At 50.3% G+C, this 14262-nt stretch overlaps 1 protein-coding gene across 2 annotated transcripts in view; it reads left to right on the forward strand.

Moving 5' to 3' along the window:
- GALNT12 (polypeptide N-acetylgalactosaminyltransferase 12) overlaps nucleotides 1-14262 on the forward strand; it is a 32723-nt gene continuing 18461 nt past the window's right edge. For both annotated transcript variants that reach the window (XM_037035819.1, XM_037035820.1), the window contains exons 1-2: nucleotides 1-435; nucleotides 11124-11293. In XM_037035819.1, coding sequence (XP_036891714.1) covers nucleotides 71-435; nucleotides 11124-11293 — 535 coding nt within the window. In that variant the 5' untranslated portion in view covers nucleotides 1-70. The remainder of the gene's footprint in view (nucleotides 436-11123; nucleotides 11294-14262) is intronic.

Genomic DNA, 14262 nt, shown 5'->3' on the forward strand with positions numbered 1-14262 from the left:
CCGGGATCCGGGTCCCCAGCTGCGCCGCAGCCTCGGGGCGCGCCGAGCGCTAGCAGTTGCTGGTGGGCGCATGTTGGGGCGCGCGGCGTTGCGGCGCTGCCCACGGGGGCTGCGGCGCGGCCCGGAGGTGCTGCTGGTGCTGGTGGCGTTGCTGGCGTTGATCGGGCTGCGCTCGGTTCTGCGGGCACATCGCGGGGCCAGGGCGGCGGAGCCGGGACTCCCACGAACCCCGCGCTCCGGCCGGCGCGACCCGGTCCTGTCACGGCCACCGTTGCCCGAGGACGCTCTGGGTGCGCGGGGCGAGGCGGTGCGGCTGCAGCTGAAGGGCGAGGAGCTACAGCTGCAAGAGGAGAGCGTGCGGCTGCATCAGATCAACACCTACCTTAGCGACCGCATCTCGCTGCACCGCCGCCTACCGGAGCGCTGGAACCCGCTGTGAGTCCGCCTGTGGCGGGAGGAGCCCTGCCCAGGGAGTCCAGAAGCCTCAGTTTTTGTATCTGTGAAGTGGTGGGGTGTCAAAATACCTGGGGATCGCGCGTCTTACTGAGTCTTTCTCAGGAGTTGGCAGCGTAAGGGTTACAGGGGGGAGGGGCACAAGAAAGTTTAAAAAAATAGGAAAATGTCAGAAATTGATAAATCTATTCCTAGGTGGTCTCTTGGCTCCCTCCCCGTTGAGAAGGGATGTCATTCGGTTCTGCCAAGTGGGAGTCTGGGCTAAGTAGCCAGGTTTAAGATGAGACCCATTTTGGGTGCCCTTTCTGGCTCCCACAGCACCCTCAGTCTGGCTCTGCCAGTATCGTCTGCTCCATTCACTTAAGTGTGCACCTGTGTCCATGAGTGAACTGGAGGGGTGTGCATCCTGGACAGGTGAGTTGAAAGGTGGCTGGAAGGCCACGTCAGAGGCAGTACACCACCTTCTTTCTCACCTGAGCTTTGGGAGGAGGGAGGCAGGAGGGAGTGGCTGGTGGGAAGGGCTCCTTCTGCCTGTGTTCTAGCCCACTTCACTCCTGCGGGTGGCGCAGGCTCAGAGCCTGTGTAGTCAAACAAGAGCCTGGTTCCTGTCAGAGCTGCTGGCTGGGCTGTTGCACCCACTTCCCAAGTTTCAAGAAGGAAGCAAGCTGGCAGGAGGATGATGGCCCTTCGGGCCTTCTCTTTCTTTTCCTTCATTGGTGGGAATCTTCCATGTCCCTGTTTGAGCAAGCCCCTCCTTAAAGACCTTGAGGAAAAGCGGGGTCCCTGGGAGCACCTAGTTGGGCAGCCTGCTGTATGCAGCAGGCATGTGCCTGCCATCCCTCCCTGGTCCTTGTCTTTCCTAATTTACAGGTGTGGAGACAGGCTCAGAGAGGACAGGTGACAGCTAGAGAGTGGTGGAACTTGAGGGACTGTGATCCTCCTGGTCCCCTTGGCACTGTGCTGATTTCAAGATTTAAGGGACCTGCTCTATGGATCCTTGGCCAGAGAGCAAGAGTGTCTGCATGAGGTGGCCCTACCCCTGCAAAATTTGGATGGACTTGCCCCTACCTTTTTTTTTCTTGCATCTGCTCATCTCTAGCCTCATGCTTTTGCCCGAAGCATTTTCCCTGTTAATCTTTTTGAGAAGTTTGTTTGCTGGGGTTGGTAGCAGTTCCCCCAACTTCAGCTAAATGGCTGAATGCACATTTATCTCCTTAAAACTCCAAGGGTGCTCACTGAGTGATCAATGAGGGGAAGCTTTCAGGTCAGACGCAGGGTTCAGGCCCAGCCCACGTGAGATAAAATTCTGACTCTCTTGCTTATAAGCTCTGTGACCTTAAGCCAGCTAACTAGTTAGTATTTGTGAGCCTGTTTCTTTATCTGCAAAACAAGGAATGAGTAGAAATAACATAACCTAGGAATGTAATAAAGCACCTAACACCTGGGAACATACTGTGTATTCAATTCTTGTTAGTTTTTCTTGTCTTTCCTGTTGCTAACAATATACACAGGAGGTCACTTTTTAGTTATCCAGGGTTTGGTTATAAAGTTTTTCCTTTCTGAGTTCCAACTTCCTTTATTGTCCCAGGTTGTGAAATCTCTTTCAAACACTGTGGATGACCTATGGAGCTTATGGTATCCTGTCTCCATGGTGACCCGGTTGCTTTGTGGCCTATCTGAATTTGCTTATAGATCCTGCTGTGGCATTGACCCTGGGGCATTAATCCAAACCCAGCGTGATAAGCGGTGTGAATACCTCCTGCCTTTAATTCCTGCAGCAAGGCCTGTTGGGTTATTCTTGCCTAGCTGGGGAGAGGGCAAGTTTATCTGTGTTGGGCTCAGACAGGCCAGGGCTTGAGACAGCGCTTCAGGGGGGCCAGTAGCGGCAGGGCCTTTCAGGGAGACTCACTTTTATTATAGTTCAATACAGGGGCGAGGACCCTTTCAGTGTCTTAAGATTTAGCTTGAGGATTGGCAGATTATGAGTTCATGGTGGGGATGGGAGGGATGGTCCCCTGGGCATGTAATTAGTAAACCGAGGGGTGGTGGCAAAGATCCTTGAACAGCACAGCAAGCAAGGCCCCGAGGCAGCGTCCAGTCTTAACTCAGAGAAAAAGCCATGGGAACACGCAGATGTGGGCAGGGCTGATCTAGCACCCAGATCTTTTATTCCCTCCGTCCTTTTAGGGTGCAGGCATTTATTTCTCTATTTTAATTATGAAAACCTTACATGTTCACTCTAGACATTTGAGTGTATGCAGAGAAGCAAAAACTGAGAATAAAAATCACCCATAAACCTACCACCCAAGGGAGAACCACTGGTAACATTTTGCTGTGTATCCTCCTAGACTTTTCCAGGCATAGAAATAGATTTCGAAAAATATGCATATGAGGAAGTGGGTGAGAACGCATTCAAACCCCAGTATTTTGTAGGCCCACCCACGTTTTTAACCAGTGTTTACGCTACAGCAGGTCCTCGAATAGCATTGTTTCATTCAAAGTTGTTTTGTTCCGACGCTGATGAGAGGCCGCAGGAACTCAACTTCTATTTATATCGATTGACCCAGGATAAAGTTGATTTCCTTATACGTTGTTTCCCTTCAAGTCAAAGAGTCTATGGACGTTAAGTGAGGACTTGCTGTACAGTGGATAAACCTGTTAGCACAGGCCAGGAGTTGGAACTTGCAAGGGTCGAGTTGGCTTGGCTCTCCCTGGCGTCTGCCAGCCTTGGGTCTGTGTGTGCTGCCTTGGACAGAGCCAGGCTGATAGGGAACCTTAGGAAAGCTGGTTCTAATTTCTTAAGACTGGGTGCAGCCCCCAACCCTCCTGAGTCTAATACTTTGCAGGCCAGGGCATTAGAACACAGCTTTCCCTCTGTTAGTGATAGTACTGAATCAAGGAGTTGGGGGGAGGCCGGTGAGGAATCCTCGCATGGTGATATAGTAAGTACAGGGTTTGCAATAGTCTTTAGCAAACACCATTTCATTTGAGGCTAGGAGGGAACTTTCACGCTGAGATGACAGCAGGCCAAAGTGGGGAGTCAGATAAGCTGCGTTTGTGGCCTTTGGAGACTTCTAACACTATTGATGCTAAGGACCTTCCCCAGAACAAGTAAATAGAATTTCTGTGGGTAGAGCCTGGGCTAAGGCTGACGTCAGCTGGGGTTGAAAGCTGCTGGCTGAGAGTCTGAAGATTTCTCACTGGGAAGATTAAGGGCGGGAGCTTTTCAGGGTGTGGACCAAGTTGGGGTTAAGGTCAGACCAAGTGCAGTTGAAGTTAGTGGTGACATCTCAGTGAGTTGTGTAAGGTGTGTCACAAGTAAGAGATTGCTAACAAGTTTGTACTAATATTTGCAAAAGGTTTTGGTTTTCGCAGATCAGAGAAGCCTCAAGATAATCACTAGAATGCCATTCTCGGCCATTCTTGTTTGCAGTCTGACTTATGTAGTCGGAGATCAAGGCGGAGTGAGTGGGTTTCCAGGGGCACCTGGGGAAGGATCCACCCATGTGAACAACAGCCATTCCCGCTGTGGCAGAGGGGTTGTGCAGCCCCGGGCAGGGGAGTGTGTGATTACACACAGGTTTTGCGTTTCTGAAAGGCTTGCTCTTTAGTCTCATTCATCCTGCGATTGCCGATGGGTTTAAGTTCAGGGATCAGGACCGGCCGGCTGGGATGATAGTCTGGAAATGGCTCTGAAGAGATAGTTTAGCAGAAGTGTTTGGCGTCGTCCGAGGGTTGACAGGAGGGAGTTGGTTGGGTAGGATTTCTCTTTTTGCAGAGAGTAGCCTGCTCGTCTGTTCTGATAACATTATATTTGGAAAAATAAAACGTGTGTGGAGATTAGAATGGTGTTTCTTTTGCTTCTCCAACAAGGCTGTAAACTGCAAGGCTGTAAACTGTAAACTGCAGTTCATTAATTCTCATTAGACTCGTCTTGTGGCCATCTGCTTGGCATTCTTCTACTCGGTTCTTTAAGTTTAGAACATGTTTGGTTTTGTTAGTATTTTCATGATACCTTTTCTCACTCACTCCACATCCTCATGTTTTAGGTGTGTCTCTAGCATGTTGCTGGATTTGTGTTTCTTTTAAATCCAGACTGATAGTCTTTGACTTTAACTAGTTATGTTCATTTATATTTATTGTGCTTATTGACACTTGGGATTTAATTATGCCACCTTATTTTATGCTTTCTATTTGTTAAGCTTTTTTCTTTATTAGTCATAGTTCTTTGGGTTGAAAGTGACTGAAAACCCAACGGAAACTGACTTAAATAAAAAGAAAATATATTTACTTGTATCACAGGAAATTCTGGCATGACAGCTGGGTTCAGATTATTTCAGGCCCTGGATTCAGGGAGTTGACTGGTGTTGTCAGGAAGAGGTTGACTGGTGAGGTCTGGGCATTCAGTCCGGAGGGCCGTGTGTATGTAAATGTACATGTGTGTATCCACGTGTGTGTGTGTTTAACCCTGCACAGACCACACAGACCACACAGACGGGAGGTCTCTGAAAGAGAAATCCCAGTGCAGTAAGGTGAGAAAGGAGAGGGGCATCTGGGCAGGTAAAACACACGAATGGAGGTTGTGACCTCTCTGGCCTGTTCTACGAAGGATATGAATTTTCATTTTTTATTTTTTTAAAGATTTTATTTATTTATCTTTAGAGGGGAAGGGAAGGAGAGAGGGAGAGAAACATCAATGTATGGTTGCCTTTCATGCGTCCCCTGCTGGGAGTTGGCCTGCAGGGAACTGGCCTGCAACCCAGGCATGTGCCCTGACTGGGAATCGAACCGCGATCGTCTGAGTCACAGGCCCCCGCTCAATCCACTGAGCTACACCAGCCAGGGCTGAATTTTCATTTTTTAAAGACATTTATGTGATAACCTGAATACAAAGATAAGAGATCGGAGGCATCTACTGCAGCCATTTCATTCACATCCATGGACTACACAGACGTGTCCTGTGCCAGTAGAGAATGGAGTGCTCCCCACCCAGCAGGGCTTTGGGAAGGGTAAATAGAATAACACAGGTAAAGTGCTCAGCACGCTGCCCAGCATGTAGTAACCACCAATAAATGTTACTGTTACCACCAGGTACAGTATAGGCGTGCTGAATAGCCAGGGGAAAACACAGTTCAGCCCCCGCCCTCCGAAAGTGCATGGATTAGACGGGAGAGTCAAGGAAAGGCTGGCTGGCTGCGATTTAGCAGTCATTTTGGCTCTGAGCTTTCTGTCGTGTGCCAGGCAGGAGTGGAGCCCAGGTGATGCAGAGCAAGCCTCTTCGGATTGAAGGGTGCGCAGCTGCCTGTGTAAAACCCTCACTCACTCCCCTTTTGCTGACCAGCCCTATCAGTCAGGAAAAGGGGAGACCGTGCGGGATGTTTTAGAGAAAGGAGGAGGAACTCCCAGGCCAAGAAAGAACGGAGAGGTCAGGGTATCACATCGTTGTTCAATGAAGGCATTTGCTGTGGGGAGCTAAAGAAATATGATCCCACTTTTAAAAAATAATCTTCCTTTGTGATGATAAAAACAATGCATATTCATTGTAGAACAATTTTGGCGTGCAGGAAAATACAAAGACCTAAATAAGACTCTGCAATAATCCACGACTCAGAGATCAGTATTGTGAACATGTTGGCCTATTTCTGTGTATTGTGTACTGTTTACATGTGAGCGCGTGCGCACACATGCATTGTCATGTATACAAGTGGCATTGTGCCGCACAGATCTGAACCTGGCTTTTCTGACTTAACATTGTACTGTGGCCATTGTCTTTTACCGTTAAATGTCCTCTGAGATGTGATTTGGATGGCCGTGCAGCGTGGCCGCATGCAGCCATGCTGTACTTGAACTACTTCTTGTTGGATAGTGAAGTTGTTGCCAGATTTTTGCTACTAGCAGTGATATTACAAAGACAAATTTTTACCGCAAGCCTCCTTCAGGGTGTCTCGGATTATTGCCTTAGGTGAGGAATCCCTAGAAATGTCAGTAGGAGATCAGAGAGAAGAGGAACAGTTGAAAGCTCTGAGTGTGAGTTGCCAAAGTGACGCCCAGCGTCCTGTGATCTAAGGAGGCCCAAACAGAGAAGCCAACTGGGCACTGGAGAAAAGTGGCCCCAGGCTCTGGGTTGTCACAGATCCGTAGAGACGAAAGAACACCGAGTAGGGACTGACACGGGGACCCAACTCTGTCCGGGGAAGCAAGCGCTTTCTTCCCTCCTGCTTACCATCATGAGGAGAAATGAATTTTAACCCCAGACCACAGAGACGTGATTTCAGACTAAAGGACAGTTGTGTAAGTTGAATAAACTTTATTGAAGACCTCACTTCATTGTCTTTATTTCTACTCTTTTCGCTTTGGATCTGTGTATGTTTGAATATAAATTTTAACTTTACCTTTTTTGTTAAGGTAAAAAACTTTATTTTTAGGTTTCACAAAGAACACAGTTTTCACGTAGTGTAAGCAATTCTTCATGATGCTTCCAGCGGGCAAACATGGCCTTTCTATGCACCCTGCCCAGCACGCAGGGGCTTATTAAACCCAGACATACGTATTCATATTTTCGTACACGTACATGTCTCCCTGCGCTAGAATGTCTGTCTGCTGGAGGACAGCTGCTTTGGTGGGAGTGGAAAAGGAGAGAGGACATTTCGTCATATCCACTGAGACTGAGGTACAATTCTGTAGGGCAGAACCGGCTTTCTCCACCCTTGGCAACATTGCACTTTTCCTTTTTGCATTAAACTTTTAATTTTGAAAAATTGAAACCTAGAGAAAAAGAATAGCACAACAAACTCCTATATATCCTTCACCTACATCCACTCATAACATACTTTGCCCCATTTACTTAATTTTTCTCTTTCTATTGGTGTATTATAGTATTACACACTTCTGAGAGTAAGTTACGGAGATACGCATCCTTTGCCCTTTGCTACTCTGGGTGTATTTTCTAAGAACCAGGACATTCTCTCATGATACTGTGGTGTAGTTATCAAACTCAGGGAGTGTGTACAGTATTGGAAAGCACCACGTGTCCCAGGGTTTATCTTTCTGATCTGGTATCTAGTCAGAAATCAAGTAAGACACTTACTTGTCGTATCTCTTTAGTCTCCATCAGTCTGAAACGGTTCCTCGGCCTTTTATGGCCTCTCAGGACGTTGACATTTTCAGGGGTGCGGGGCTACAGATTTATACAGCATGTCTCAGTCTGGGTCAGCCTGAGAGTTTCCTTGTGATTTATTTCACCTATGTACGGCCACAAAACTTAATGACTTAAAGCAATAATGAATATTTTTCTCTTACATTATGCCTATGGGTCAGGAATTCAGGTGTGGCTTCACTGGTGGTTCTGGTTTAGGGGGGTCTCCTAAGATCCCAGTTGAAATGTCATCTGGGGCCCTGGCTGGTGCAGTTCAGTTGGTTGAAGCATTGTCCCATAAACCCAAAAGCTGTGAGTTCGATGCTTCGTCAGGGCACATGTGTGGGTTATAGGTTTGGTCCCCCGTTCAGGGCATGTGTGAAAAGCAACCAATCAATGTTTCTCTCTCACATTGAGGTTTTTCTTCCTCTCTCTTCCTCCCCTCCCCTCTGCAAATAATAAACATGTCTTTAGGTGAAGATGAAAAAAGTTATCGGGGGCTTCCATCATCTCAAGTCTTGCCTGGGGCTGGAGGGCCTGCTGGCAAGAAGGCACATCCCATCCTAGAAGCTTTGTTGTGGGAGGGTGGCCTCAGTCCCTCACCCCACAGAGCTCTCCTCAGGCCACTTGAGTGTCCCCACTGCACAGCAGCTGGCCTTCCTCAGGGGGGATGGTCCATGACCTGGTCTTGGAAGTCACATCTTGTCACTTCCGCTGCATTCTATCCACATGTTGGTTTTAAAGTATAGTCACAAATTCTTTCATATTCTTTTCTTCAAAAGAGAGAACCTAGTTCTCCTCTCCTGGCGGGCGGGCCGGACGCCCCTCTGTGGAGCACTGTGCTAAGTCACGACTGCTGTGGGTTCAGGTCCTGCCGGCGAGGCCGTTGGGATGCCCTGTGGCTCCAGAGCACCAGAGCTGACTGGCTTCCAGCCCCAGGTGCTCACAGTGGGCCTCCAGGTGTAGCAAGGGTGAGAATGTAAAGGTGGCTGAGAAGAGCCAGCCCTTCTCAGAGACTGTTCTTGTGGAAAAGCCACCCTGGAGACAGGAGAGCCTGAGCTGCTGCAGAAGCTCTCGCGTCATTTATGAAGAGGGACCTGGAGCTGCTTGGAACACCGTGAAAGAGAGGAGAGGAGGAATCACCCGTGCGGGGTAGCAGGGAGGCCTGGGAGGGGAGATGTGACTGTAGAATCTTTCTGTAGATTCCATGGGCCCATCTGAGCCTCCTGAGGGGTGGAAGCAGCAAGATGACAAGACCGTGACAAGATCCCTGACACGGGTCTCAGCGAAGTTCACACTCACAAGTTCACACTCACAGGCACTCTGTGACCTGCCCACGTCACTCACCTTTCTGAGCCTTGCCTTGAAAATGAGAACTGTAAATACTTACCTAGGAAGAGGTCGTGAGAGTTAAATAAAGTCCTGCAGTTCCTCAATCCCAAGGCACTTTCTTATTTGTAAACGTTTCTGAAATGAGGATGTGTATTGAAATCCGTGTACCCTGTGATTGTCCACCTTCGTGGTTCAGAAAGAGGGACGTGTCTCCCAACCATCGGGTTCTTCACTTGGATGGGAAATTGTAGACCGGACATAGGGTAGCATTAAGGAATTACTGATTTTTAAGGTGTTACAGTGATATTGTACTTACTATACAAAAGAGTCCTTATCTCTTAGAGATATATATGGAAATGTTGTGGACATTGTGATATGCTGAATATTGCTTAAAATAGTCTGGGATGAGGGTGAGCGGGTGAGGAAGATTGACCAGGCCGTACTTACCTGGCCAAGGAGGTGCCTCGATCACGGAGACTGACCAGGCCAGGTGACATGGAGTTTCTTACAGTATCTCTCTGCTTTTGATATATTTGAAATTTTTAATAACAAGATAAAAGAAAAAACACAAAAGAAAAAAGTTGCGTACATAAAGGACTCTTCTGCGGCTTTTTGTGGAACTGGGTCCCTCATCATTCAGGTCTCATCCTCAGTGCCACTTCCTCTCAGAGGCCCTCCTTGATTACCTGTTCGGCGGTTGCTCACCTTCTCCCTTCCCTCTCCCCTCTGTGTCGCTCTGTGTCATCGCCCTTCTTTTGGTCATTGTATGGTCACTTTCGGAAATTATTGTTATGTTTGCTTTCTTTATTATTGCCCCCCTGGAGGTAAGCTTCGTGGCAGCAGGGGTTTTTCCTATCTGTCATGTAGTAGGCCATCAGGAAATAGTTGATGACGGGCCCATTGGCATAGGGCCTAGCAGGTGGCAGGTCGTCAGCAGATGTTAGCCGCACCCCTCATCCTGCTCGGCTCTCCGTCTCTTTGATCTGCCACTAGCGTGTTGGTAGGGCCTCCGCGTCCTGCCCGTGGCCTGGCTGGTCGTCAGCACTTAGCCCTTTCTAGGACTCCCAGCCCAGCGTCCAGTCCGCATTCAAACCTCGTTCCCTCTGGTGGCCCTCTTAGGTTTTTGTCCCTCCCCGCTCTTGCTGCCAGCCAGGGCCTGCTGATGATTTTCCCCCACTGCCCAGTGGGGGTTGGTCATGGGTCACTCTAAGGAGAGAGTTTTGTGTCAACCAGCACCTTCCTTGCACAGGACTAGCAAACCCTACCAAAGGAAGAGGGAGCCTACTGGTTCCTGTCACTGCCAGTCGAAGCCCACCCCCAGAGAGGGTGGGCTCAGCTTCCCCACTGCCAAGACGCTGCCTCAGAAGCTGCCACAGAATGGAGTAGGGATGACATGGGGACAGGGACGGGGTGGTGGGCAGTCACCGTCCTCTCTCGAGCCCTCCCTGGAGCGTTTGTCCATCCTGGCCCTGGTCCTGGCTGATGCACTCGGGGCAACACTGTTAAGCATAGATGGACTCTGCTTGGACCAAGTGTGGGGACGATGCTGGGAGGAGGCAGAGGGAGACGCAGGTGGGGCGTGAGCGACCAGAGCACTGTGAGTGACACACAGGGAGATGGAGGTGAGGCGTGGGCAGAGTGGGGAGGTTCCAGACAGAGGGCACGGTCTGAGCAAAGTCCTGGCAGGGGGGTGGAAAGGAGTGGACAGAGGGGAGAGCCGCGGGGCAGGGAGAAGTGACAGTCTCCCCGATTCTGATTCTGCTTAGTGTAGTCCTGGCTGGTGTAGCTAAGTGGATTGAGCGCGGGCCTGTGAACCAAAGGATCTCGGTTCGATTCCCAATCAGGGCACATGCCTGGGTTGCAGGCCAATTCCCAGCAGGGGAGGCACAAGAGGCAACCATACATTGATTCTGCTTAGTGTGAACATCACTCAAGCCTGAACATTGCTTTAAAGGGTAAAACCAGCATCCCACAGTTCAAGTCTGTGGGGTTTCATTTTAGAACCTTTCTTAGAATCTGTTCGGCCTCCTAGAGGAACGTGGGGGGCTCTGCAAGATCCCAGATTATTTCCCATTCTGCAGAGGGAGGCTTGAGACAGGGACCTATGTTCCGTGCGTCGTCCCATCCCCAGCGCCGGCCTGGGCTGGGTTCATGCCTGGTCAACAGCAGGTTCTTCATTCCTGAAGCTCTGTTGTATTTGCAGGTGCAAAGAAAAGAAATATGATTACGATCTTTTGCCCACGACATCTGTTGTCATAGCATTTTATAATGAAGCCTGGTCAACTCTCCTTCGGACAGTCTACAGTGTCCTCGAGACATCCCCAGACATCCTGTTGGAAGAAGTTATCCTTGTAGATGACTACAGTGATAGAGGTAAGCCCTGACATGGCCTCTTGGAGGAGCCCGGCTTTCTGTGGCAGTGCCTGGGAGGTGACAGTGTGACACGAGGCATGTGGGATAGGCCTGGTGAGGACAGGCTTCCTGCATGCCCCTGTGTCCACCAGAGCCTGCTGGAGGGACACACATGTCATGACAGAGGGCTCCACCACATGGCACTATGGGAGCAGGAGAGGGATCTACTCTGCCTGGGTGCCCAGGATGGGGCAGGTGGCCTTAGTCTTAAAGGTCGAATAGTTTGTGGTCAGCAAAGGAGGAAAGAGGGCGTTTCAAGTGGAGGCACCGTTGTGGGAAGGCGTGGAGGCGAGGCGCTGCGTGGATTGTGTAGGATCTGCCAGTAGTACAGAAAGGACGGAGGGCCCACTGCTGAGGGGAGCAGTAGAAAGAGGACAGGGAAGGGGGCTGGAGACGGAGGCAGGCACTACACATGAGGCCAAGGAGCTGGGACTTTGTTCGAAGGGCAGGGAGAGCCGAGGCAGGGTTTAAGGCAGGAGGGCTGTTTGGGAGAATCCCTCTGGCTGGAGTGAGGAGAGGAGTGTACCGAGCCCCTCCTTGGTGAGGAGGCCAGGGGGCTAGGGGCGTGACCCAGGTGGGAGATGGAGGCCAGGAGTCCAGCGGTGGCAGAGGGAGGGGAGAGGGCGGGATGAGAGATTTTCGAGAGGTGGCATCCGCAGGGATGGACACTGGTCGAGGTGCAGGGAGGACCGTGGGCTTCTGGCCTGGGTCCCTGGGTGAATGGCAGGGTCACCTTAGGGCTGGATGAGCCACCCAGGACAGGAGGGCTGGTCTGGGAGAGGACGGTGGGTGTTTGGTTTTTGGATGTGTTGAGTTTGAGATGAGATCAAAGGGGCGGCCCAGGCAGGAGAGCTGAAGCCAGGGAGAGGCGAGCCAGTGAGAGGGTAGCCACATGCCTGCCGGCCTGGCCAGTGACCCGGTCCAGCAAGTCACGTGCAGTCCGGGGTGGCCCTCTGTTACTCACTGAACGGTTTTTGAGTTTTAAGGTGTGCAGCACACTGGTCTAGGCACTGGGGACTTCCTGGGGAGCAAGGCAAGTCCCTGTTCATTTGTCTTCTCCCTCGTGAACGGGTTTGCCCACACCCGTCTCGGAGAGTTGTGGTGAGGGATAAATGAGAGCCTGTGCACACAGACACGTGTACGGGACAGAGCCTCCTGGCCCCAGCGTGAAGCAGGCACTCATCTCTGTTCCCTTTGTCCTTTCCTCCCAGGGTTGTTTTAAACCTGTCTGTGTGGACGCTGGTTCTGGGTCGGACTGCATGGGCTTGGGTCCGGCTCCAGCTCCTCGAAGCTGTACCACCTCGGGCAAGGAGCGCGGCCTGTTTCAACCTTGGTGCTAGCCCATGTTTTATAATAGATTAATATAATCAATTAGCATAAATTAAATAATAACAGTTCCTTCCTTGTAGGGTCATTGTGAGGATTAAATGAGGTGAAGCAAGGTCAGTGCCTGGCATATTGCTAGCACTTGTTAAATAACTTCTACTTTTATGAAATATTAAACCATAAAATGCTGAAAATATCAGAAATGTCTTCATTCAGAAGCAGATATTAGATTTAAAGTTTTATCTCTGGGGAATTAAGCAGGATTTTTGGGATCCTGTGGCTGGCGGGAACACGGTCTGGACCCTCCAGCACAGCTCGGTTCCCTCGTAAACATGCAGCAGGCCCATGGTCCCCCCCAACCCCCCTCCCCCCGGGGTANATATCAGAAATGACTTCATTCAGAAGCAGATATTAGATTTAAAGTTTTAGCTCTGGGGAATTAAGCAGGATTTTTGGGATCCTGTGGCTGGCGGGAACACGGTCTGGACCCTCCAGCACAGCTCGGTTCCCTCGTAAACATGCAGCAGGCCCATGGTCCCCCTCAACCCCCCGGGGTAACCTGTAAAGCAGGTGAGATGCCCTCCCAGCCTGTCCCGGAGGTGAGAGTCCCGCCTGCCTCCTCCTGCCCTTTCTGCACTGCCCGTCCGAGCTCCAAGATGGGGGTGGGTCAGCCCCTCCCCGTTGTGGGAAGACAGTTCAGGCAGACGGAAGGTGAAGGCCAACCGAATCCCTGCTGTGTGTGTCGGGGGAGGCCACAGGTGCACGTCTGTGGGTGTTCGCTGAGCACTGCGGTGATGCCTATGCGTGGGAAGTGACTGGTCTGACTCCTGCCTTCAGCTTATTTACAGTGATGTTTAGGATTGAAACAAACCAATCAATGTGATGAATTTTTCATTTCTTTTTGAGTGGCAAGAATATTTAGGGAAACATTTTCACTAACTGTGAAGCGACTTGGAACAGTTTATAAACTTTCCCCCTTCCCTGATGATTGAAGACTTTGAGACAAAGCCCATGTGGGTGTGAGGAAATTCTCTCATTCATGCTTTGCCTGAGGGGTGCCCACTCACCCGACTCACGGAGGCCTGTGAGTGGGGGTGGGTGTCCTGGGGCCAGCCCTCACTGTGGGTGCTTCCTTTGAACTTTGAAGGACTTGTTTCCTTTTCTGCAAAATGGGATGTTCTCCTGACAAGTTTTGGGTTTGTTTAACAAGGAGGAGAAGGAGCATGCTCTGTGGACTCAAGGAGGCAGGGTCTCTGGGTTTAAATGACAGGTCCTCAGTGCTCTTGGTCTGTGACCTTGACCCTGACAAGTTACTTAGCCTCTTTGGCCTTAGTGTTCGCTTCTGTAAAATGGGGATAATAGTGGCACCTACCTCACAGGATCGCTATGAGAACCACGTGAGTTGTGTGCTGCTCCCTCAGGCAGCGATGAGCACGGTGGGCCCTCTCAGGTCAGCTGTTGTCGTTACTGTGTCACTGCGCCACCTGACATGTACTCCCGAGAAAATGCACATTAGCATAACCATGATCACATGATACTGTCAGATTTTCACTAACGTAACTGTAGTGGTGTGACTATAATGACACAGAGTTTGTGTTAACATA

The sequence above is a fragment of the Sturnira hondurensis genome, unplaced genomic scaffold (assembly GCF_014824575.4).
Source record: "Sturnira hondurensis isolate 20B ecotype Veracruz unplaced genomic scaffold, ASM1482457v3 Scaffold0022566, whole genome shotgun sequence".
Taxonomy (NCBI): domain Eukaryota; kingdom Metazoa; phylum Chordata; class Mammalia; order Chiroptera; family Phyllostomidae; genus Sturnira; species Sturnira hondurensis.